The 23040-nt window shown below is 41.4% G+C and overlaps 5 protein-coding genes across 8 annotated transcripts; 1 reads left to right on the forward strand and 4 right to left on the reverse strand.

The window, feature by feature from the left end:
• Nucleotides 1-225: 225 nt before the first annotated feature.
• Nucleotides 226-4331, reverse strand: LOC129600021 (guanine nucleotide-binding protein G(I)/G(S)/G(T) subunit beta-1-like). The gene is made up of 8 exons (XM_055498406.1): nucleotides 3950-4331; nucleotides 2597-2742; nucleotides 2425-2488; nucleotides 1988-2217; nucleotides 1785-1914; nucleotides 1559-1630; nucleotides 1272-1488; nucleotides 226-937 (listed from the first exon to the last, which is right to left on the reverse strand). The coding sequence occupies exons 1-8, from the start codon at nucleotides 4004-4006 to the stop codon at nucleotides 831-833; spliced, it is 1023 nt and encodes a 340-aa protein (XP_055354381.1). The 5' UTR covers nucleotides 4007-4331; the 3' UTR covers nucleotides 226-830.
• A 1118-nt stretch (nucleotides 4332-5449) lies between these two features.
• On the reverse strand, nucleotides 5450-7648 carry LOC129580787 (uncharacterized). The gene is made up of 5 exons (XM_055471454.1): nucleotides 6724-7648; nucleotides 6502-6617; nucleotides 6330-6392; nucleotides 5971-6087; nucleotides 5450-5813 (listed from the first exon to the last, which is right to left on the reverse strand). The coding sequence occupies exons 1-5, from the start codon at nucleotides 7646-7648 to the stop codon at nucleotides 5694-5696; spliced, it is 1341 nt and encodes a 446-aa protein (XP_055327429.1). The 3' UTR covers nucleotides 5450-5693.
• A 546-nt stretch (nucleotides 7649-8194) lies between these two features.
• LOC129602604 (zinc finger protein 330 homolog) lies at nucleotides 8195-10723 on the reverse strand. Of its 2 annotated transcripts, none has more exons than XM_055501675.1 (9): nucleotides 10075-10723; nucleotides 9903-9968; nucleotides 9538-9622; nucleotides 9349-9433; nucleotides 9222-9284; nucleotides 9107-9153; nucleotides 8915-9026; nucleotides 8687-8809; nucleotides 8195-8613 (listed from the first exon to the last, which is right to left on the reverse strand). In XM_055501675.1, the coding sequence occupies exons 1-9, from the start codon at nucleotides 10280-10282 to the stop codon at nucleotides 8416-8418; spliced, it is 987 nt and encodes a 328-aa protein (XP_055357650.1). In that variant the 5' UTR covers nucleotides 10283-10723; the 3' UTR covers nucleotides 8195-8415. The 2 variants fall into 2 exon arrangements, with proteins under 2 accessions (XP_055357650.1, XP_055357651.1); XM_055501676.1 differs by having other exon boundaries at nucleotides 9349-9446; nucleotides 10075-10712.
• A 634-nt stretch (nucleotides 10724-11357) lies between these two features.
• On the forward strand, nucleotides 11358-13558 carry LOC129602193 (testis-specific chromodomain protein Y 1-like). Of its 3 annotated transcripts, none has more exons than XM_055501184.1 (4): nucleotides 11358-12075; nucleotides 12203-12311; nucleotides 12423-12737; nucleotides 12924-13558. In XM_055501184.1, the coding sequence occupies exons 1-4, from the start codon at nucleotides 12051-12053 to the stop codon at nucleotides 12940-12942; spliced, it is 468 nt and encodes a 155-aa protein (XP_055357159.1). In that variant the 5' UTR covers nucleotides 11358-12050; the 3' UTR covers nucleotides 12943-13558. The 3 variants fall into 3 exon arrangements, with proteins under 3 accessions (XP_055357159.1, XP_055357151.1, XP_055357143.1); XM_055501176.1 differs by having other exon boundaries at nucleotides 12423-12672; XM_055501168.1 differs by having other exon boundaries at nucleotides 11409-12075; nucleotides 12423-12715.
• On the reverse strand, nucleotides 13503-22806 carry LOC129602184 (uncharacterized). The gene is made up of 19 exons (XM_055501156.1): nucleotides 21454-22806; nucleotides 20803-21117; nucleotides 20608-20744; nucleotides 20185-20298; nucleotides 19991-20124; nucleotides 19779-19932; nucleotides 18923-19471; nucleotides 18431-18637; nucleotides 18174-18357; nucleotides 17921-18105; nucleotides 16691-17713; nucleotides 16503-16616; nucleotides 16154-16381; nucleotides 15882-16101; nucleotides 14963-15649; nucleotides 14626-14771; nucleotides 14400-14568; nucleotides 14140-14320; nucleotides 13503-13857 (listed from the first exon to the last, which is right to left on the reverse strand). The coding sequence occupies exons 1-19, from the start codon at nucleotides 22520-22522 to the stop codon at nucleotides 13776-13778; spliced, it is 5898 nt and encodes a 1965-aa protein (XP_055357131.1). The 5' UTR covers nucleotides 22523-22806; the 3' UTR covers nucleotides 13503-13775.
• Between the last annotated feature and the right edge of the window lie 234 nt (nucleotides 22807-23040).

The following is a 23040-nucleotide window of genomic DNA, read 5'->3' on the forward strand; positions in this document are numbered from 1 at the left end:
TTAGTTGATTAACGCGAGGTTCCCAGCGGATCGGTATTTTGCGGCAACCGATAGGGTGGCATTCTAGCACGGGATTTTAAACCTGGCTGGAAGCTAGTTAACATCAATACTTATTAATAATCGCTAGCAATACATGAAGAATTATGAATGGAAAGAATTAATGATCAAGAACTCAACAGGCGCAATAAATGGACCGGATGACGATGTAATACGTTCGACATTACATACCGCTCAACAAACCTTTATTGTATTAATTAATCTTGAGATTACGCGTACACAATACCAAAATAAAACAACAGACAATAAAAAACTACAGAGATTACAATAATGGCGACACAAAAACCGCTGCCTATCAAACTGACTAACCAGACCAGAACCCACTGGGCGCAACGAACAAAGAAGCCAAAGAAAAAAACATTAAAATTTAAAACGAATTAATAATTAGTGGAAATTCTTGATTTGAGACATCAACTTTGCACCAGCTGCAATTCACTTTTTGGAAAAGCACAACCCACAAATACACAATATGCACCCGACTGTTAATAACCGGTAACTGACGAACAGAAACAAAAAGCGTACACTGCCACCTTAAAAAGACATAAAATAATAAAAGACAGAAAAAAGAGATAAGAAATGCCATGCACCGTGCCACGGGGATCTTTGTCCGCTGGTTGTAATCGCTGCATCGGGATTTTCCTTTCAGGTGTGCTGGAGATTCCATATGACCTCTGTTCATTTTGGCACAGGGTATGTAGCGAATTTATAGATGTCGTGTCATGTTCGAGTATAAAACTGCATATAATTGGTGTCCCATCCGGGATTTTGGGCAGTTAGTTCCATATTTTCAAAAAACTATCCCAGGATCCCGTAGCGACGGCCATACCGTCATCGGTCACTCCCAGGCAACTGACACGATTATCATGTCCCGCCAAAACGCCTGCAATTGCAAGAAACGTTGTCGCAAAATTATATAGTATGGAGAGTATTCTTATCAGCTTTGACACTGCAGCTAATCCAAAAGCACCATTTAACGTCGCGAAACATTCGAAATAATTGGGAAAATTTCAAAACTGCAATGATATGATTATCATTTATTTATTATCAGCCAATACTTCAGCCTTCGTTTTAATTATGACCACAGCAATCACACGCGCTTCGCAATTTGATAGCTGATATCCAGAGCGTAATTTTTCGCAACTAATTTTCACAACCAGACCTGATTGTGAGACCTCCCTGAAATACCGCAATCACAGACTTGTTGCTCTACTTACCAACACGATCAACTTTCATTGAATCCCACAAGTTGCAGTTAAAGTCATCGTAGCCAGCTAACAACAGGCGTCCCGATTTGGAGAACGCCACTGAAGTAATGCCGCAAATAATATTATCATGAGTATACATGGCCAATTCTTGATCAGCGCGGATATCAAATAGTCGGCAAGTGGCATCATCGGATCCAGTAGCAAATGCATCTCCATTTGGAAAATACTACAATTAGGGCACGAAAAACAAGAGTTTGTAAAGCGAGAAACCAAGCTTGATGTTACGGAGAACTTACCGTCACAGCGTTAATATCGGATTCGTGTCCGGTAAAAGTCTGTCTGCACATGCCGTCACGAATATCCCACAACTGCAAGAATACAATCCTCGTGTAAATAATTGGTAAGACCTGGTCTGTTATCATGATTTTTGAAGAAAAAAAATTGTAAAGAACGACTCCATGAAAAAGCAACACAAATAACAGCCAAATACACGACCAATATTTGCAATCCAGATAGACTTACTTTTGAGGACGCATCACATGCACCCGAAACAAACGAGCGCATGTTGGGAGCAAGCGACAAACTCATAACGTCTCCGGTATGTCCGGTGAATGTGACTGTCTGTTGGCCGGTTTCGATATCCCAAAGACCACTACACAAAATCTCAAGGTAAAAAAAAACAACACAAAAGCAGTTCATGCAGAAAGGAGCAGTTGTAGATTTACCATGTCATATCGCCTGAGCTTGTGACAATTTGACTATCGTTTATGAAGCGGCAGCAGCTTAAATATCCGGTATGACCGGGCAGTTCCCGACTAACGCGAACATTTCCTTCGCGGGTTTTGAGACTATAGATGGAGCAAATATTATCCAGACCTCCGCAGGCCACATAGCTGCCTGATGGAGCGTAGGCACATGTCATAACCCAAGAGGACCTTAACGGAATTGCGTGGACCTAAACGAAGCAGTCTAATTAACCAAATATTATGTAATGTGTTAACCAAATACTACGTAACTCCGGAATCAAGAATATCGGATTCCAATTAAATACAAGTACGTATCAAACTATCACTATGAAGAAAAAAAGTAAGTTCAAAAAATTTAACGCGGGAAATTTTAAAAACAGACAATCGGATATAAGTGGAACTGGGTCAGTTTTTACCTTGTTAGTTGTGTACGAATCCCATACGATCAATTTACCATCTTGCGAAGCCGATACAAGATTCCTAAAAAAATGCATTATAAGTGAACGCTCCGCAAAACTCTCACAATCTGATTAGTCCACAATAAAAAACGCAATCGCTTAAAGTTCAAGAAAATGCTGTAAACAATACCTTGAATCAGTTGACCAGTGCATAGCGTAAATTTTTGCCAAATGGCCGCGCAAAGTTCGTCGGGTCCTCATCTGGATCCGACCAAGCTCGGCGAGATTCGCCGTCACTTGGGCTAACGATGCATCGCATGCTGTCTTCCTTGCATCCTGAAAATGCATACACCAGTCAGATAAGGCGAGATACAGAAAGAAGAATCGCTAAAGCACTTACAATTAATTAGCGTTACTGATGACGAATGCCTACTTACTTATGTCGAATACATAAAATACTCAACGCGTGCAGAACGAAAACAGTCACCAATTTTTTTTAAAACAAAACAAAATTTTACCCCATAACATTTACTAATTTGAATCACTTTGTTCGAAAACAGACGTAACCCTAACTGCGCATTATAAAATAAATTAAAAGTATCTTAGTATCCAAGTCTAATAACAGTGATAACCCTGATAACCGTGATAAAACAGTAGTCCCTTTTAGGATATGACAATATGTGCTAGAATACTGGTATTCTGTGCTTTTCTTTCCTTTTCAGTACTAATCAAGCACCATTTCCGGTCAAGAAAACCATTCACATACATTGCATAGAAGCAAAGTATACATGTGGTCTGTGGTTAAGACTTGCGATCCTTCTGGATCACAGTAGTTTCTGGGATACTGTGCATAACAGTTAACACTACTCCTACAGATACGGCTCCGTCACTTGCAAATACAGAACGATATGAAGTTATGAACCTGTAATTTTTTTTTGTTCCTTGATTACCACTGTCTGTCGCTAAAGCATTATTATGTAATCGAGAAAGCATTCAAAGTCTCGTTCAAACGAACAAAATTAATACTGTACTGCCGATCGCGATAAAATGTAAATCAAGCAAGATCACGATCTACCTGGATCGCTTAACTCAAAACAAGCAACAACCAAGGGAGCAGCCAGCAGGTACTGAAGTTTATTATTAATTTTAACCTTGTTATCTTATGAATCAAACATTTAGGCTTGCAAAACTGGCAGCGTGATTTGAAAGCTAAGCTGGCCTAACCACGACTGTCAGTTTCTACGCCATATCCCGTACACTTACGCACAATTAGCACTGTATCTGCACGTCTAATTTGTGGAATACCACTAAACCAGTCAAGGAAATCGTACCACAGAAGGTTTTTTAGAATTAACACCCCTAAAACAGATTAGCCACCTATCTGAAGTGGCCAAGGCAAATCAATGTGCCAGGGCTAGAGTGCTAGACTGTCTAAGTCACCGTCAATTAGCGTTTACTGCTCACTGCTCCCTGTTGTTTTCTCTAACAAGGTTACAAGCAAACGGTCCTTTCAAGATTATCCAAACCCATACACAAAGCTTACCCGAATGTTATTCCGCAGCACTTCAGCTTCCTGCCTAAGCTGGTCCAGTTCACTCATGATGGGGCTATCAGGCTTCGAAATGGACGCTTTACAAAATTGTACAAAATAACATTCAATCCCAACTACGATGAGCAAGGAGAGCTATAATCCACGCACACCACACGATGCCACGCACAGCAGCTAAAGGCGGCCCATGGCAGAGATCCCAGATTCTGTGCTGCTCAGATAACACTATATTCTGACCGTTATGGAAGAGATAAACAGGAAATGAATGAAACTTTGTAGTCAAGAACCCAAAACAGCACAAATTATGGAATTTAAAGTCACTGCTACATGGATATGCGATAAGCAGACCCAGAGAATTTGGAATCAATCACTGCTGGCACGCACGCCGCCTATATTACGAGAACAAGCCCTGTAGTGATACGAGGATTTTGCCGATTGCGAACGCAAACCGACATGATGCTAGTGAATGGCGGAATCGTACGAAAGCCGTCTCTGTATCCCTGTTCAATCAAACATTTCCGTGGCGCTCCGTGCCTCTGGAATGCAGTCGACGGGAATGTCAGAACGGACTGAGTCTGAAGACTGAGTCAATGCGGCGTCAGCCCTACAGACCCGGAAGTAAAACGGGACGCTCCCGTTAATCGTCCTAAGCTCCCATGTACTGTACACGTAGATTGCTTTACTTACGCTCTACGTAGGTTACAAACACTTAATCAGTTTGAGTTTTCTTGTGTTTTCTAAGGAAATAATTACTGTACGACTGTACGAGTATATCTTAAAATTCTTTTTCACATTTCACATACAGCAGTTTTTACCGATTTTACAATAGGAATAAAGCAGCTTATTTATTTTTACATTCAGACAGAGTGGTAATTGAAGTACTATTATTGATAAAAGTACCGCTTATTAGTTATTTGATTAATGAAAAGCGCGTTTTAGATTGTATAGGTTATAAGTACTTACGCTACTATCTTTTGTGGTTATTTCTGCAAAAAGAATGCGCACGGAGAGCAAAGGGAAAATTTTGAAACACATTTCATTCACAATTAGAATCGCAATGGCGTCGTAATGTACAATACAATCAATTACTTATGCCTACACACTCTACAGAGTACAATGTGTGCAAGTAAATATTCCATAATAATTCCATATTATTACATTAAAAACAAAAATTGTAGTAAAGAAAGCTTTATTCATGGATTCTAGTATATAATTTGAAACCGTTTTATAATATTGCTACTGATACACAAGACGCTCGATAAATTTATAAATTGTGCAGTAAATAAAAATTTAATTAAACGACCTTAGTCTCTAGCACAACAGAATTTCAGCATAAATTTGAAATGTATAAATATAAGTAAGTATGTACCGCATTAACTCAAAATTACTTACGATTAATGATCAGAGTACATCATTTATGTACGACTCGAATCAAGCTTTGTTTTGTATGTGAATAAAGTGGCTTGAATGAGATACGTACTTACCATAGGCACAGTCGCTACTAATAACTGTAGTCTGTACTCTGTAGAGTAAAACACCAAAAAGTGCTGTAAAAGTATACAAAACAATTTTCTTCATGAGTAGCAATTTTTTATATCGATATCGATAACACCATGACATTAAGTAATTTCTCCTTACATTTTCAGTACGTTTATGAAAGAAGAAACATAATAATAATAACACGTCTTTCGAAGTTACACTCTTCGTTAGATCTCATTAACATCATTTTGCATCGCTTCTAAGAACCGCACAGTAAAGCGGAGCTGTTGACGGCTGACTTGGTTTCCGTTACGATCTGGCGATAATTTTCTGCTCGATCAATAACGAAGCAGGTAAAGGAAACGATGCAGGCGACCAGCTGCAAAAAGGTTAACCTTGCATTAAACGACACTCGATTTGACTCTCGTCAAGCGATTATCACGGAAGCATTTCACAATCGATTGAACAACAGTTGTCCAATACGCCGTAATGGGATAAATTTCCCAAAAAACTGCCAAATAACTTCTCGGGATTACCGTGGAAATGGCCGAAGGACTGAGATCCACTACTCCGCCAGCGGAAAATGTCAGTGATTTTGAAGGGAACCGTTCCAGGAGAGCCATGGTCAGTCCCACCTCTTCTCGTGATGGCTTCTGCCGGCAAAGGAAACGATGTATATCACACTTATTAATTAACACTCACTGTAAGTACCGGCTCGCCTATCTACTGCGATTATTCAAATTAAAATTATTCAACAAAACCGGCACTTGAATTCACTGATTACAGAATGAACACAGGAATACTCGGCACGGTACATGTTTTCAAACGATAGAAATCGTCCAGCCTCGTGACTGACTATTCGGCTTTAGCATGAAAACAATTCGCTTATACTTACCGTTCTAATCGTAACTTGGCGCTTGTATACAATCTTCTCCAAAAGTTCAATATCTCTTTCATGCTGCAACACAAACGGTCCGCTAAACTCTTAATTAATGGTTAAATAATGTTTGTAATAGCAGAAGCACACTTTTTAGCGCTTTCCTTGATCAGCTGTCAATTAAACTCACCTGCCGAAAGAGCTGCACCGGTTGGTCACCGACCACCCACACTGTCAGTAAATAGATTCCCGCCGCCAAAAAGTGTCGAACAACGGATACCGGCGGTTGAGCTGACATGTCGGCGCCTGATTGTAATAAAATACGGTAAATGGATTAATTATGGTTAATAAATGGTTGAATAATTTGATTACAAAAATCAACAAGTTCTTGCGCGTGCGTAATATGCCATACCCCAAATGGAAAACCATGCAATGCCGCTTAGAACGACCGATAGATTTCCGGCTATATCCAGAAACAACTTCAACCGGAAGGTTTCCTGGACTTGGTCAAACGCGGCATAAATTTTTTCCTGTCGGCTTCGTATTCGTCTTAGTTGGGTTAAAAAATTAAACGCAGCGGAATTGTCGTTGTCCCCATGGGCTAACGTGTGCAGTATCACACAATTCTCTGCATGGAAGGCTTCGGCACAGTCCACCAGAAACGACGACAAATAGGTGAACAGTACATTAACGGGATAATAAAATAAAATTGATATCAACATGGTCCCGTGCGCATACGTGACCTGTATCCCCGATGGCAGAGGGATTTTGGCGTATAATAAACTGCCCGTCCAGAAAGTGGCCACGGGAAGTGTCTGCATGGCTAAGAAAAAGCGCACCATAGCCAGAATGACCACGGAGCAGAAATATATGCGGATCCTAATCAAATTACGAAAGTTTGATTTCCGCTTGGAATGCGGAATGTCCAGACCAAATAGTTGTACTAACTGATCCAGAGATTCCGCGCACTGCTTAATTTCGCGACCTTTGGTGACCAGGAAGAAACCGGCTGACCATGCCATAAAGAAACCGATCTGGCTGGCACAAAAACTAATTAGACTGATCACCGGATTGATTTTCCCGTATGGTGACTCGCGGAAATCACCGCCGGTGACAACATCCGCTACATCCAAAAGAAAACCAACGGTGAAAAAAATAAAAATGCCCAGGCTAATGGTTTTAAGTAATATAGACGTAGCAAAATTGACTTTCGGAAGAGGTAAAACAATGGCCTGTCGGCCATGGGTGTCGGCTAAGAAGATTGATAACAAAGTCGAACCGGGGCAAGGATACCGGCTAATTTCACTGGTTGAGCACAGCAACGTACAACAAGCCATTTATGCCTTAAAAAATTGTGCGCATTGCTAAACATGCGAAGTATACCGTACTTGATTATAAAAAATGCAGATAAGTCGAAAAATTCGGAGAAAACACATTTTAGAAACCAATCAACTTTACAAATATCACACTCCATAATTCTCATGGGTTATCCTGCTCGAGCTTCCTTCTGTTTTTTATCGTATGAGTAACGGTTTAATTTCCGTTTGGATGTGGATTTAGAAACAAGAGATGCCACCGGTCACCCGATAGTGACGGTATGTAATGCACCTTTCACCTCACTGATTAACTAACATCCTGTTCTGTATGCATAGACGGACATAGTGCGCCAGCAAATTAACGCCTAGGTGGAAATACCGTGGTGTACACTATTGCCAGGAGAGCTGGTGCTGAAACCCCGTAAAACTATTTTTGAATACCTTCTCTCAAACGAGGCAGATATTAACATTTGTACAGTCGCTTCTAGGATTTCAAAACGCGATGACGCTATCCTAAGGGACTTGCCGCATGTTAACCGTAAAACAAAGTTGTTCTCTGGCTGTCTTTTACACATTTATAAAGTCAAAAACATAACAACACGGAAAAATCTTTGCCTAAATGTATTCATCGCGATGGTTATTATTTAAGTGGCATATAGCTGATAAAATATTGCGGAACAACGTGCTATACTGCTTGCGGGTGCAAATCCGAATTTCCAGAATGCATGTAGTTTTTTTCAGTTGGTAACACGAGCCTTGATCATCCTAGCACACTTTCACATCAAATATCATAAAAAGGAAACCATTATCCGGGATAATATGCTCGGCGTTAGCTCATAGAAACCTCTTCTCGGTAGAAGTCTACTCCTTTTTCTCATTTTCATCTTTTTCATCCTCCTCTTCGTCCTCATCGCTGCTGTCCTCTTCGCTCTCTTCGTCGTCAGGTGCTGCATAGTCTTCATCTTCCTCGTCTGACTCCTCTCCGTCTACAAAATTTATGCTGTATTATGCTTCGCTAACTATCTTGTTGTAAAGACTAAAGAACACTGCAGCACTCACCTTCGTCTTTTTCTCCATATCCATAATAGCTTCCCGAACCCGATCCATAATAATCATAATCACCGCCGGCTTCTTCGTCCTCGTCTCCCGCGTGAGCTTTCCGACCATAGTCATACTTTCTCGCTGTAATTATTTTTATCAGGCAATTAAACTTTTTAAACATAATACAGAATTTTTAATAATTTCTTTCGCACTCATGACTAATTTTGAAGAGCGGAGAAAACTCACCAGACACACCGGACATTTCGCGCATGGGATTTGCACACTTTGGACAAGGTATGGGCTGGCCTTTGCTGTACTTGAATCCTTTTCGGCGTGCATGGTCATCACAATAACAAGCCTATCAATGCCAAGAAAAAAACTCATCCAGCTAAACTACCGGAAATCTTGACGGTAGTAAGGTCCACTGGCTAACCGTACCTTGCAGCGTAAACAAGTGTGCTGACCGAGCTTGTTACAGGAAGCACCTTGCGAGGGAAAACAACACCGTCATTGCCGCGCTCCTCAGTTTGTACTGTCACCATATCTCACTAACATTTATAATTCTCTTTTTCCAGGGTCTGGCAACGTGCTTGATGCTCGAATTGATCATCTTCACCTATAAAATAGAAATTCTGTAAGCACAAGAAACTTATTTAGCAGAGAGAGGCACAAATACCAACATAAAAAGTTATCACAGTAGGCACACTGGAAAATCCTTCCGCCATGATCCCAGACACCACGTTTGCACTCTTCACACTCGGCGCTCTGTAAGGGACAACTGTAGAACGGTAAAAAAATGTAATCCAGGTGGCATGTTATAAAAACAGACAAGATGGTCTAAAATTATGTCATATCTAAAGCGAAATTACCTGCACGCATGCACGGAAAGGCACTTTCTACCATGGCAAACCCATGCCTCACAATAATCGCATACTGCGCCGACCATCTGCATACCTACAAAACAACCATAAGAATGAAATAAAAACAGAAGAAAAATAAATTACTGAATTATTTCACCGTTTGTCCGATATCAACAAGATAACCATAACTGCTGTCCGGCGTTCGGTAACGATTACGCTCCCATTTCAAAGTTTTTTTAACGGAATTAAAAATTGCATGAGTTACATGATACGTTCACTAATAATTAAAAAAATTTAAGCGCAAGATCTTGCATAGAATAATGATGTCTTAAATTCTTAAATGCCTCTGCTATCGGATAATTTTTATTTCTTACCTGTCGTATACTGCGCCCCGTGTTTCACAACACAATCCCCAGTTTTCAGCATGCATTTCTGCTTTCCTAAAATCCAGGACATTAATTACTTCAGTTTAACAAACTTCGATGCGCCCTCGTAAAAAAGGGATTTTAATCTTGTCCAATTTATTGAAGGACTTCCCAAACTTACCGCAGTGGCCACAAACTGGAAGGCGCTGTATTGCCTGACAGAAGTAGCAGAAAGCTCGATTCTTCTGCTGTCGAAGACACTGATCGCATTCCATGGTAGCATTGCAGGGCCATTTGCCCAGTTCACGCTTCCCGCCAGTGCGAATCACACGGAGAATTTCCTTCTGTTTTTCTGCCTTCTTCCTGGCTCCTGTCTTCTTTTTCGGCATAGTTAGGATGGCTAAATCTCCAGTGCAAACAAAAATGTTGCGGTCCTCAATCCCACGTTACCAGATACTCGTCTAACAATAAAAGATTATCCAGGCAAGCTTCTAGGGTAGAGTAGAATTCTGGAGATCTATCTAGAGTAGAATTCTGGAGAGTCAGATCAATAAAATTTAAGCAGAATATAGGCAAAAATCATGGGTTGCAAATTTCCCGTGTTTGAATAATTGTGGTGAAAAATCCAATACAAACATGTTTTACATTTTCCTTATTTCTAACTCTGACCGCTTTGTGCAGATCGATTTTGAATCACGAATGTCATAAAGGCTAAAAGGCAGTAAAAGATTTCGGCACTTAGAACTGTCAAATATCAGCAGCCCGCTCGTATCTGCGGCACGACTGCTGCGCACGTATCGGTTACTCATCTTTCCGCTATGACTAAGAGAAAAAACTGAAATATGTTCCCACCAGTGATAACGGATACACGAGTAGAAATAAATACCATATCTGAGAGCAGTCAGAGCACCGTGAATTCTGCAATAAATCAGCCTTCATTGCCGTTTTATATTGCCACGGTAAACAAGTGCAAACTTGACGAGAAAATAATTTAAGCTTAATGACATGCAATAATTAAATTTTTCTTCGTGTGGGCAAAATTTGCTAATTTTGTGCAAAATTTGCTAATTAATTAGGCGTAAATGATTCCAGTTATAACTGCTCATCAAAGTTTTGCTTAATTACTAATTAGTAATTTAGTTAATTAAACCATATCATCTCAACACTTAATTACGGACTACAGCGTAATTTCATACAGTCTAATACAGCACGGAATCATTACGAACATTTATAAGCAGCTCAGGATAATTTTAACGAGTTGATGTGCGGTCGTGAATGTGGCCACGAATTATAAAACCGAGCTCAACAGCTCGGTTTTATAATTCAGCAACTGATTCTCCATCTGACCAATGCGCGCAGCGTTATCAGTGAATCTGTCTGACTCACAAATCAGTGCGTGAGTTGGAGCGCACTCGAGCATTTTGACCTAGATACAATTCTCATCTGAATCCCAATACGTGGTAAATTTGACAGTTGCTACTATAGAGAGTAGAGCGCTTGGATTAAATCTCAAAGCAGAACGAGAAGCTGCGAGAGATTTCAGTTTGGTTTGATAATGCCAAAAACCACAACATGGTGTCGTACGCCGCACCGTCAGCGGAAGTTCACAAACTGTGACGTCATGAGAGTTTCTTGGCCATTCTCGCAGCAGATGAGCAGCATCCTCGTCTGCATTCATTCATTTGTTTGTAACGATAAAGCCATAGTTATAATTATGTACTTACTGTAGTACTTACTGTAATTGTACTTAAATTTGCTTGTTCATTTTTGTTTTGTGATTTCTGTCAGTGAAGTACGTTACTGATTAGAAAGACAATATTCATGTCTTTTCAAAAACGGTTTTCATTGCTACGGCATCGGTACGAGTACAGTGAAGCGTAGAGCAGCATAAAAAGCTTTTGTTCGGAGTTTCTCGAAATTCAGTGACGCAAGGTTTGAACCGTTTTTCAACTCTGGTTTGGTCATCCCAGAAGTCGAGAAACGTTATATATTCACAACGGCGTAATTGACAGCGTGATTTGCGGGACCTAGTGGCCGGCGGAAAAGTGAATTATAACTTGGAGAACTACGAACTCGACGAAAGGTTATCGACTTCGTCCCTGCAGATGCTGGTTGCTGTGCTGTTTCGGTTGCCTTTAACGGACTGCTGGAAACAAAATGCCACCAACTCGGCGAAAATCTGGTGAGAAAATAGCGAAAATTTTACATTTCTTTTCGGTTCTCCTGAACTTGATTTATTGGATCTGCTGACCCGGAAGTTTTACTGTGCGCATTTACCGTTGAAAATATTCATATTGGATTTTTTGCAGTGACTGCAAAAGACGATGGTGAAGGACTGTACGAAGTGAAAGCGATTGTCGATAAACGCATAATTCAGGACGATGTGGTACAGTACCGTGTACAGTGGAAAGATAAGAAGTAAGCTGCAAAATTTAATGGAGTAATTCACTTTTCAGTTATACAGCTTGCGTACTAATTGATTCGGGTTTTGCATTGGATTTTTTCTTCATTCGGTGAATTTCGTCGCAGATTTCAGGGACGCGATACGTGGGAAACACGAGAAAATCTCGTGGACGGCTGCGAAATTATGCTCAGCAAGTTTGAAGAACGGCTACAAAAGAGACGCGAAAAATTAACGAAACGTCAGATTGCACAACAGTTAAAGAAAGATCACCTCAAAACGAAGAAGCGCCAGAGGGAACAATCTGTGACCGCCGTTCCGGTGGAAAACAGCAGCCTATCTGATACCCGTGCACGAAAACGTCGGGCTGCGAAGAAGGTGATTGTTAAGGATACCGACGGTCCTCGGAAAATTAATAAAGGTGACGTAGTTACAGTAAAAAGGTAAACAATTCTGTGAAACGTTCCACAGCTGCGAATGTAATAAATTTGAAATTCCACTTCAAGGATTTTAATAACAATAAAAAAGAAATAATACGATGACTTGGAAGATCTGCTCTTATGGTTGGTTCTGCAGGAAAGTAGGCTGCAGTTTTAATGGGAAATTAACTTCACGATTGAACGTTTCAGAAGCAGCCAAAACCACTAAATCGGATTTGTGTGGGGATAAAAAACCTTCCATACCCGAGCCACCCGAACCTCAAATATTTTGCCGTGAAGTGCCACCCGGGCCTCAAATATTTCGCTGTGAAAGTTGCAAATTCTATGCTGATAACCAGGCAACCTTTGAGCAGCATCTGCGCGGTACAGCACACGCTGCAAAGTCAGCGATTGGCAAGATGAGATGCTCCGGGTGCCGGTTTCACAGTTCGAATACAGAAAAAATTATGGCCCATGTTACCAAACATAAGTTTCACTACGAAGCCGGAAAGGATTTGCATTACCTGTTTTTCGAAATCGCGCTTGACTGATGATTTGCTTTGTCGTTGAAAGCGCTAACCGGATGGGCCTCATGCTGAGAATGATTTTAATGTTTTACTGCAGCTGCTTTCTAATACAGATTTTCTTAATTTTGTTGCACATGCTTGGTGATGGTTTTGAATTTTTTTGATAATGTCGACGCTACTCGTACTGCTGCGTATGGAGTAGAAAAGGTGATGTTATTGCAGGTGGTTACTTTCGTTTACTGATACAGTAATTTTATGGTTTTGGTTACAGAATGTATGCTTGCATTAGAGTTGGGATTAATAAAGTCCAAAGCACAAACATAAAGAATGTTTCATAAGCTTTTACATTGTTTAAACATGATAAAACATCGTCCGCTTTGAGACTGCGCATGTGAGATCCAAAGAGAAAAACAAATGTTAGAACATGTGGTGTTACAGATCAGTATATGCTTACAGTTGTAAGAATTTAAAGGAATCTACGAGTCTGTTACCGTTTTCGAAATCACAAATTGGTGTTCTCAACATCACTAAATCTCTATTTTTTTCGGCGGCCTTTGAAGTGTGGCTTTCTAAAGTCGTTGTCCCAGGCCTTCGCAACCGGTTTCGGCTTGGTGCTCCTGATCAAAACAACAAAGACAACCTAGGTTATGAATATTATGGCAATGACAATCACAAATTCGCCGGTATTTGTAATTTTTACCGAAACTCAGTTCACCGCGCAAAATCTATCCCTTCCACTATATAATTTAATTTCATATTTACATAATCTACGAAGGTTCTTTGCTTCCACTCTGAACCAACAGCAGTTAACATGAAGCTGTGCGCGGGACGTCGTTTCAGTTTCCTCCAGTAACCGGAGCCCGAGGTCAATTTGTTTGATTTCTCGGAAAGATACTTACTTCTGGGGAGGGGACGTTTCTTCTTCGGAATAAGCCACAAAACTATCGCTTCCATAATCCGGATCCTGCTCAAAGGGTTGCGAGAAAACATCCTCTCGGAATTTCCTTGGGCCCAATCGGCCCATAATCAAATCTCTATTGGGCGTTTCCACGAGATCTCTAGCATAGATTGCGTGCATATCTACACGAATATTAAACCGCGATTTCTTCCACCTGTATATCGACAAATGAAAAGCCCATGCTGACTATCTGCTACGTACACGTCGGATTTGTTTCATCACTTCCGCTGTCAACAAAGCTGGCGGGATACTCGTCATCCGGTTCGTCTTCTTCCGCTTCATCCGCAGAACGCTCGTCCGAACATTCGGCCTGAGTGCAGAGGAATTGCCGTCCCAGCTTCTTCAAGTTCTTTTTCGGTCTGTTGGAGGTCTAAAAAATACACACAATAACGCAAAAAAACATAACCATAATTTTTATTATGTTTACGTTAGTTCCTTTGCCAACGTTCAGCTTGGGTTTTGGTGGCGCTGTACGTTCGCTTCTGGCAGCTGATGCAGCTCTACTGGGCGAAGGCGTGTCAAAAGCAGCTACAGGTCGGCGACGTTTATGACGTATGATGATTTCTTCTTCCTCTGCTTAGAAAACAGTTCCAAATTAACAAAATCTTTGACACAGAATCAACTTTCTGCACGTCCGTACCGAAGCAATTTGAAAAGCAAAAACCACAGTAAAGCGGGTAATGTGGTTCAGAACTACGTTTGCGGCTCACGGCTCTACATCTTTGTATGCGCTATTGATGTGAAAAAGTAGAATTCGGTCTTACCATCATCATTATTTGTTGGAACGTCAATCGGTGCAGCACAGGGAGAATCCTGATTCTGCTGCTTCAGAGCGGAAGAAATAACAGCCGCTTTCCGACGAACTCTGCTGCCTTGCGTCGCCGGTTTCCACTGCCCGTCAGCAGGAGGCGCCTTCAGTGGAGATTCAACTAAGACAACAGATTCTTTCCGCCGCGAAGACTTCGTCAGGGCATCTTTAAGATTTCCTTCGTTTTCGTCGATCTTCTTTGGCCTTCCCATTGGATAATCAAACGGATCCGGCACTACCGGCTTTCTTTGCAACTGAACTACCGCGTCCACCACTTTGCTTTTCCCGGCTGGAAATGGAGGGTTGATCTTGGTATCATTTTGTACCGGATCATCCATCAAGTCCGTGTCATACGGTAAAGATGAAGGAATTACGTCTTTGCTGAGAAATTTCTTATCATCGTCACTTTCGTCCTCGGAAAAGGACGCCATTATAACATCCACCTCCATTTCTTTTTCGCTGACATAGCTCGCCAAAATTCTGGAGGGAGAAGCATCGTGTTTTCGGTGGATTTCTCGCACTGGGCTCAGATTCGGAGAAGCCAGCATTCTTTTCCGAGAGCGAGAAATAACAGGGGTGGAATGACTGCTAGGACCACGGGAAAGAGGGACAACAGTATCGCTTGCAAGAACGGCCATTTTTGCTGCAACAAAGGTGAACACAACACGTTTACCCAAGGCATGAATGATTGTCTATTTTGCTAATACCTGTAAGTTTTCCAAAACAAAATGAAGTGGATATGCATTCATACAATTATCCCATGGTACAATTTTTAATCTTATTTTTTTAAAATTTAACTTCCATGCGTGGCCAAGGATTCAGTTCTGTAAATTTCTGAAACGTTCCGCCGATGCGCAGATGTTATATACAAATACCTTCCGCCAAATTTGATTTGGTCTGGTCATCATCGAAATTCAACCGGCACCGAGTAGGCATTTCCGCAACGCTGCCGTTTTCGGACTGCTTTGCCAAAGGGCTTTCGGGGATTATCTCAGACGTTTGATTAACAAATTGCAATGCTGTTGTAAAGGTCATGACATCCCGACACTCTGTTGAATTCATACCGGTTGATTCAACATTCCCTGTAGTTCGCTCCTAAAACAAGCATAATTTACTTTAATTCACTCAGACAGTAGTAATTACATACAAATTCCATCAGCCGATCACGTGATGCTTTCAGTCCTGTATCGGCCTTAGGCTCAAGTCCGTCCCATTGTTCCCAATTCGCGATATCCACTCCCATATCATTTTGGATGTCCACATTAATATCACCGGCTTTCTGCACGTCTGGCAGTATCAGAGACTCCGAGAAGACCCTATCCATATCTACCGGACTGATCAGTTTCGGGATTTCCTTTGCAATCTGGGACAGATTCTGCAGTAAGCCGCATTTTATACAAGGCATCGGTTAAATTTTGTTTTGCAATTTATTTTCAAAAATAGTGATATCGTTACAGATACATATTCTGTTACTACAAAATTACATAAATATTCACCTCTTCCAACCCCTTTTGTGTTATTGTATCAGCGTCAGATCCATCATTTTGTGCAGGGGGTGGGAAAATACCCTTTTCAGCCTGCTCAGTGGACTCGAAATCCTCACAACTTCCCTGATTATTTGTACTTTGTTATTTGTACTTCCCTGATACATATTCTGTTACTACAAAATTACATAAATATTCACCTCTTCCAACCCCTTTTGTGTTATTGTATCAGCGTCAGATCCATCATTTTGTGCAGGGGGTGGGAAAATACCCTTTTCAGCCTGCTCAGTGGACTCGAAATCCTCACAACTTCCCTGATTATTTGTACTTCCGGTCGAGTTCGTCATGGTAGTTTCCGAAGCACGCGAGGTAAGAGTTGCGGTGCTTTGCTGAGAAGTATCCATAGACGATCGGGCAACATCCGTGGAACTTTTTGACGCCTCACGACTAACCGGAACTGAGACTGTGCAATGTTTTTCGGTGGATGCACCTTCGACACTTTGCAATATCGAAGCCTTGACTGTTACTTCGAAGCTCTTTTCCTGCCCATCTTTGGAGATGTTGGGAGGCGTTTCCAGCGTATCCAGACGATTACGTTTCATTTTTCGCGAAACAGAACCATCTAAGAGTTTTAAAACATCACCTTGTCCAATATTCCTTGGTCTCTCAGCCGCAAACACAAGGGGGCCAGGTGTCTCTTGACTGTCCAAATGATCCAAACGTTGCTGCAGAACTTTTCGCAGTCCAATCGCCTGATCTGGTCGATCCAGCTTATCAGTAGATTTATGAGCGGCCATCATTTCAGTCAGACGTTGCCGATGTTCTTTCGCCTTCTCCACATCCTCATCGGAGTCCGCAAACGGATCAGGTTTCTTGGGAGCTACTGCCTTCCTTTTGGATGACTTTTTACGTCTGACAGGTTTATCATTGACATCACTTTCGGTATCCGTTATGAGCTCCGTATCAGAGAGTTCAATAAAGCCGGCTAGCACAGCTTCCTCATACATCTTACCGCAGGTTGGATCATAGGAAGCTTCATCGAAATCCATAGCATTATCATTAATTTGACGCATTAAGGACACGAGAGTATTCGTACGAGCCGACGAAATCAGAAAGCTGTTGAAAATTTCGGCATGTGGTAAATGTTGCGACAACGGATTTGTGCCCACGTCCAATACAGGTCGATTCAAATTGATATCTTCGTACATCGCTCGTTCTCGAAACTAAAAAGTTAAGTGAAAAACTAAATGAGAAACGGTTACAAAATAAATTTAACAACAGTAAGGAGCAACGGGGCTCGTGTCCATTTAACTCAAGTTAACATTTAACATGTAAGCGATCAACGACTGGCACCTCGCACGTCAAAATCAGCAGAAATAGGCTTCAGCGACCGAAAAGAAAAGAGGTACACACAAAAACATTTTCCATACCGTTCTGCATAGTTCTGAAAACGTGGAGGGATCGTACAAAAACCGTCGTTCTGCCGAAATGGGAACTTTATCTTCCGCGATGCTGCAGTGACGTTCCCATTCCACATGTTCATCTTCCGACATGAACTTCAGTCGAGTTTTCTTCGCCTTGCCGACATTCTCCTTCGACGCTTTCTTGCCCTTCACTACATTAGACAAACTAATCAGAGACTTTTCTCAACAAAAGATCAACCACAAACTGATCGTCACCCACCGCTCGTTCGGCTCTGCCTTCCCATTTCCGGACAGTAATCTGGAACAGTCCACTGCAGTTTGACGCAGACTGGATTCAAACCATTTGGGACCATTCTCGCCACGTCCGGACACATTTGGAACCCCGAAAAATTTGTCAACGTTTTTTGAATGAGCGATTTACTGCTTTGGCAAGTCCGATATTTCTAAAAAAAATCAGATCCTAATAAAATTCAAGAAAATATTTATTTTTGAGCTAACGAAATACAAGTTTCTTACGTTTTCTTCTCTGCCCTCAGCGAGCAGGAAAACTGTTTTCCCTTCTCGTTTACGCCCAGTCCGTCCAGTACGCTGAACATTCCGGATGGCGCTCTTTTGAGAGTCGAAACAGATAATCAAATCCACTTCGCCAATGTCCAGACCTTCCTCTCCCACACATGTCGATACCAGAACGTTGAAATTACCCGACCGAAACTTCTGCATCACCTGTGGTACAAGAAACTGGCTTCACAACAATTCACAATTAATAAGTCAATTTGGGCAAAAAGAACTTCTTTAAAATATTTTTTTAGTGCAACCAGAGGCACGAGAGTAATACACTTTCACGTACGAGAGTAATACAGAGTACACTTTCATGCACTTTCACTTTCATGCACTTACACGTAATACACTTTCATGCACGAGAGTAATACAGAGTAGTTCTGAATGTGATCTGGCGTTAGTTCATCAAATCAACAACATTACAGAAGCATGTCCAAAAAGTAGACCTACAGCCAATTGTTCCTTTTGCTGAAGCCCCTTTTTGCTCGCGGAGTCAGCCTGACCAACAAACGCCGTGGGATTAATCAGTGGACGATGTCTTTCCAGCAGGCGAACAATTTCATGCACACTATCGCGATACGTGGTGAATACGATGATGCGGCTATCAACACTTTTCAACGGTTTTGAAGGGCCCGCTTCATCTGTTTTGCTTTCGGACGATGCAAAATGTTGCAATACTAATTCTTCCAATTTTTGTAGCTTTGGATGTCCATAAATGTATGGTTTGTCCTGGTCTTCGCGGAAGCTGCGCATGCTTTCACCGGCAGCTACGTCGATACCTAAATATTCTCTCACATTCCCCATCAATCTCTGGAGTTCCGCGTTTTTTCCCAATAATGTCCCAGTCCACTTGACTTTCTTATCCGCAGTTGCCGGGCGTAAAGTCTCGTGAAGCGAATAATAAAACGCTCGGATTCCATACATCATCAGCAGTTCATAACAATGGTACAAAGTAATCAGTTGTATAAAGCCACTTGATGTTTCCCGCTTTACGAAATCCTAAAAACACATAGAATTTGGTCAGAAATGCTTTTACTGCATCGCAACACTACCATGAACATTCAAATACAAATAGGTAGGCACATTTACGGGCTTGTCTACTCGAAAATAAATAAATCAACCAACCACAATGATTAGCCTACTCAATAATCCTCGCATCATTATACGGTATTCCAATCACTTTAAACCAATACAAACCACGATGAATAATTTTACACTTAAGAATTTCAATAAATAATATCAAGCTGATTATCAACTAAACCAGCTTAACAAAATTTACCAACTTAAGTACCATTATCAACCTTACGTTCAATCCTTTCACGAGGGAAAAATTCCGCTGGAACTGCACAATGGAATACTGACATAGATTCAGTGGATCGCTCTCACGTGGTATTCCTCCGTATTGTTTCATCTTATTTACAATTGGAATCATAACTGCCAAAAGCCGATCCAAGATGTACCTACAATATCCTTCTTTTAGTGTAAGCACAGCTTTCGAAGATCCATGAAGAGCATTACCTAACATCATTTCCCAGAGGGATTACAATTTTTTCGACATTTCTCCGATGAGTGTACTTCATTAAATCGATAGAATCTTCCTGCCGAATTTCGATATGGTTGATCTGAAGACTGGTAAGCACCTTCTGAATTTGCTGCAATAATAAAAAACCAAATAAAAAATCGACCAAGATCAAAACAACAAGCTTCCGTACTGCACGATCATTTCCAGGGGTTGCGCTTAACGCTAAAATCCGGAACTGTTTGCTGCTCGCTGCAAGGAGGCGCACAATCTGGACATAATGATGGTTGCCGCTAGCTTTATGAGCCTGTACATGAACAAAAACACATCTAAAAGACATGCAAAAAATGTGCACAAGAACTGAGAAACAGTTTATGCAGTCATTACCTACTTCGCTCTAGTTTAGCAAATACTTAATAACCGCAACGAGAGAAACACTCTTCTGCGACAAAAGATATAAGTAACAATGTAATTCCTCGTGCAACTGTATGATCTACAGAGTACTGCATAATTAATGTTAAGGCTTACACCAACTAATATAAGGGATGACAATTACTAACTACAACATTCTAATTCAAAAGAAAATATTCTTGAAAACCACGAGATTGCGCTTTACCTCATCAATCACCAAACACTTCACATCTGACGCCTTGTAAACGTCTTTATCCAAGTCATTCACGGCAATCTGAGGAGTCAGAAAAACGATCCGTTTCCTCGCCCATAAATCTGCTCGTTTGGCTTGGGGAGTTTGTCCTGTGAAACAAACCAGTTCACAAGAATCGAGCGATATTAACACAGTGAATTCCTTAACCTGTCAACTCAACCATTTCATCCTGGGGAATTCCCATTACGCGGTAACACGCTTGTATTTGTTGGTCAACCAGCGGTCGGGTAGGCGCCATAAACATAATTCGCCCTTTAGGATACCATCGGTAAAAATTGTACATTATGACGGCAGCAATAAACGTTTTCCCCATTCCAGTTGGCAGGCACACCATCGTGTTGCGAAACAGGGCTTTCTGTACTATATTAAACTGGTAAGAGCGGATATCGTAGTTCGTAGGGTAAATCCATTTCAATCCAGCTTCCAGATCAAATCCAGGAAGTTTCTCAACATTTGCAGGAACTACAAGTGGAGAATCTAGTGAGCCTTATACGTTTCATATTCCCAAAAAACCTTATCTGACTGCTACCAAATTTTCCGCATTCGCGTACACATTGATAAAGTAGTATGTAAATCCAAATATAAAATTTATTACGGTCTACACAAAAAAAGCACATATTCTCACAGAAATGACTTCTAAAATACTGTTATTATCTATCGAAAACAATAGTACATGAATTTCAAATTCAACAAAAAAGGCGCCCTCGCTCCCAGAGCAAAATTCTACAAAACAAAACGATAATTTTCTACATTAATCATAAAATACATAGTAGCTATTATTCATGTTTATCTGCTCACTTTGCGTGGTTGGAGGTAAATCCTCCAAAATCTCCGGAACAGGACTAGTAGTTCCGCCATTCCCATTATTAAGCGGGGGAACATTTGCCGAAACATGAGGGCGAGAAGGACCCGCAATAACAGGCCCCCGTTTAAAGGGCTGAGGCGCTACAGGTGGCCGAACAGAAGGCAACGGCCTATTTACCGTCGCCTGCTTTTCCAACTTGTCCAGCGCATCAAAATCAAAATCAGCATCCTCGAAAAGATCGTTACCACCCTCGTTCGGCGTGACAGCGGCTGCTTCCGACTGCACCAAATGCGACCATAACTGATCCTTAAGGAGATCACGATCCACCGCCACACTAATTGCTCGCGCTTTAGCGAGTCCCACTGGACTAGCAGCACAGACATTTCCATTTCCTGTGCGGAACCCGTTCGTCGACAAATTCTTTCCCGGAGTGGAGACAATCTGTGGCGTTGCAATCGCACAGGATGTCGACGGCGGGTTCTGCGTCGCCAGTTTCTCCACCTTGTCGAGCTCTTCGAAGTCTATATCTACTTCATCAAAAATGCCATTGCAGTCATCAGGATCGTTCAGTGCAATTGTTTCCGATTTTTTATCGAGACTGGGAATCTGCGAAGGTATCAGCGAGGCTTCATAAGCGTCCGTCGCAGCAAGGAAGCCATCGTCCTCATCAAAAACATCCTGTTTCGTCGTAGGCATAGCATCTGTTGCAGTGCTCATCGTGGGTGGATCAAGAACATCAGAATAAATCCGAAAGCCTTCTTGACCAGACAACAATGAATTTCCTTCTGCTGGTAAGCGAAAAGGTCCGCATGGAACCCTTACAGAAGCGTGATTAAAATCACTCGAAAATCTCGGTGTCACTTGCAGTCTTAATGGAAACGACATATTCGGGGCAGAAGGTCTGAACGGTGGTCGGGCTACATTTAATGCAGGTTGTCTAGTAAAATCACTGGGCACTGGACGTCCATTCCAGTATCGAACATCCGACGATGGTAACGGGTTAAAAAATGCGGAAATACGCGGCTGCTGACCTTGTGGAGTAAGTTTTCTGCTTGAAGCCATCCATTCAAGTTAAGCGAAAACGGAAAATTATACACTTTGCATCGATCATATTCATAACAACAGTCGCTAAGTGGGCAATGGAATTATCAACTATGGAAGCGAACCACATGGGTTGTCCCTTGTCCGCACGCCATGTACCCGTACCGTAAAACGTGGAAACTGCAAAACAGACAAGCATTAATGAATGTACGCTGTGCAACTACGGAAGCGAAATCCAGAATCTGGATCTGAAGCATAATGCATAAAACTTGAAAAACTATGTTTTATCAAAAAATAGGATCATCCATAATACGGTTTAAACTTTGCAGCTGTTACAAACAACAAGCGGGTTGATTCATGAATACGTACGCGCAGTTCGGTCTCCTTCCGGTTCGGTTCAGGCTTGTTTGTTCGGGTGGTTCCCGTTTCAGTTTAATGTGTACTTTCACGTTTCCAGTTCCGCGAAACTTTCTAATTTCATTTGGTACGTATTTTATTATTTTTTAAAAGTGCCCCGTGAGTGCGCTCGCCCTGTATCG

Source organism: Paramacrobiotus metropolitanus, unplaced genomic scaffold (assembly GCF_019649055.1).
Source record: "Paramacrobiotus metropolitanus isolate TYO unplaced genomic scaffold, Prichtersi_v1.0 Parri_scaffold0000004, whole genome shotgun sequence".
NCBI lineage: Eukaryota > Metazoa > Tardigrada > Eutardigrada > Parachela > Macrobiotidae > Paramacrobiotus > Paramacrobiotus metropolitanus.

Bases quoted from the DNA above. Each gene is read 5' to 3' on its own strand.
- LOC129600021 (XM_055498406.1), bottom strand. From the start codon at position 4,006: ATGAGTGAACTGGACCAGCTTAGGCAGGAAGCTGAAGTGCTGCGGAAT. The intron at 2,218-2,424 runs GTAAAAACTGAC...TGCTTCGTTTAG, and splicing joins ATTCGTACACAACTAACAAG to GTCCACGCAATTCCGTTAAG. The intron at 1,489-1,558 runs GTAAGTTCTCCG...CCCTAATTGTAG, and splicing joins CCGATATTAACGCTGTGACG to TATTTTCCAAATGGAGATGC.
- LOC129580787 (XM_055471454.1), bottom strand. From the start codon at position 7,648: ATGGCTTGTTGTACGTTGCTGTGCTCAACCAGTGAAATTAGCCGGTAT. The intron at 6,393-6,501 runs GTGAGTTTAATT...TTTGTGTTGCAG, and splicing joins CGGTGCAGCTCTTTCGGCAG to CATGAAAGAGATATTGAACT. The intron at 5,814-5,970 runs GTAATCCCGAGA...ACCTTTTTGCAG, and splicing joins GTCCTTCGGCCATTTCCACG to CTGGTCGCCTGCATCGTTTC.
- LOC129602604 (XM_055501675.1), bottom strand. From the start codon at position 10,282: ATGCCGAAAAAGAAGACAGGAGCCAGGAAGAAGGCAGAAAAACAGAAG. The intron at 9,285-9,348 runs GTTGGTATTTGT...TCTATTTTATAG, and splicing joins CTACTGTGATAACTTTTTAT to GTGAAGATGATCAATTCGAG. The intron at 9,027-9,106 runs GTACGGTTAGCC...TGGCATTGATAG, and splicing joins ACACTTGTTTACGCTGCAAG to GCTTGTTATTGTGATGACCA.
- LOC129602193 (XM_055501168.1), top strand. From the start codon at position 12,051: ATGCCACCAACTCGGCGAAAATCTG. The intron at 12,076-12,202 runs GTGAGAAAATAG...GATTTTTTGCAG, and splicing joins ACCAACTCGGCGAAAATCTG to TGACTGCAAAAGACGATGGT. The intron at 12,716-12,923 runs GTGACGTAGTTA...TGAACGTTTCAG, and splicing joins TCCTCGGAAAATTAATAAAG to AAGCAGCCAAAACCACTAAA.
- LOC129602184 (XM_055501156.1), bottom strand. From the start codon at position 22,522: ATGGCTTCAAGCAGAAAACTTACTCCACAAGGTCAGCAGCCGCGTATT. The intron at 16,382-16,502 runs GTGAATATTTAT...GGCTTACTGCAG, and splicing joins CACAAAAGGGGTTGGAAGAG to AATCTGTCCCAGATTGCAAA. The intron at 14,321-14,399 runs GTACGTAGCAGA...ATATTCGTGTAG, and splicing joins TGATGAAACAAATCCGACGT to ATATGCACGCAATCTATGCT.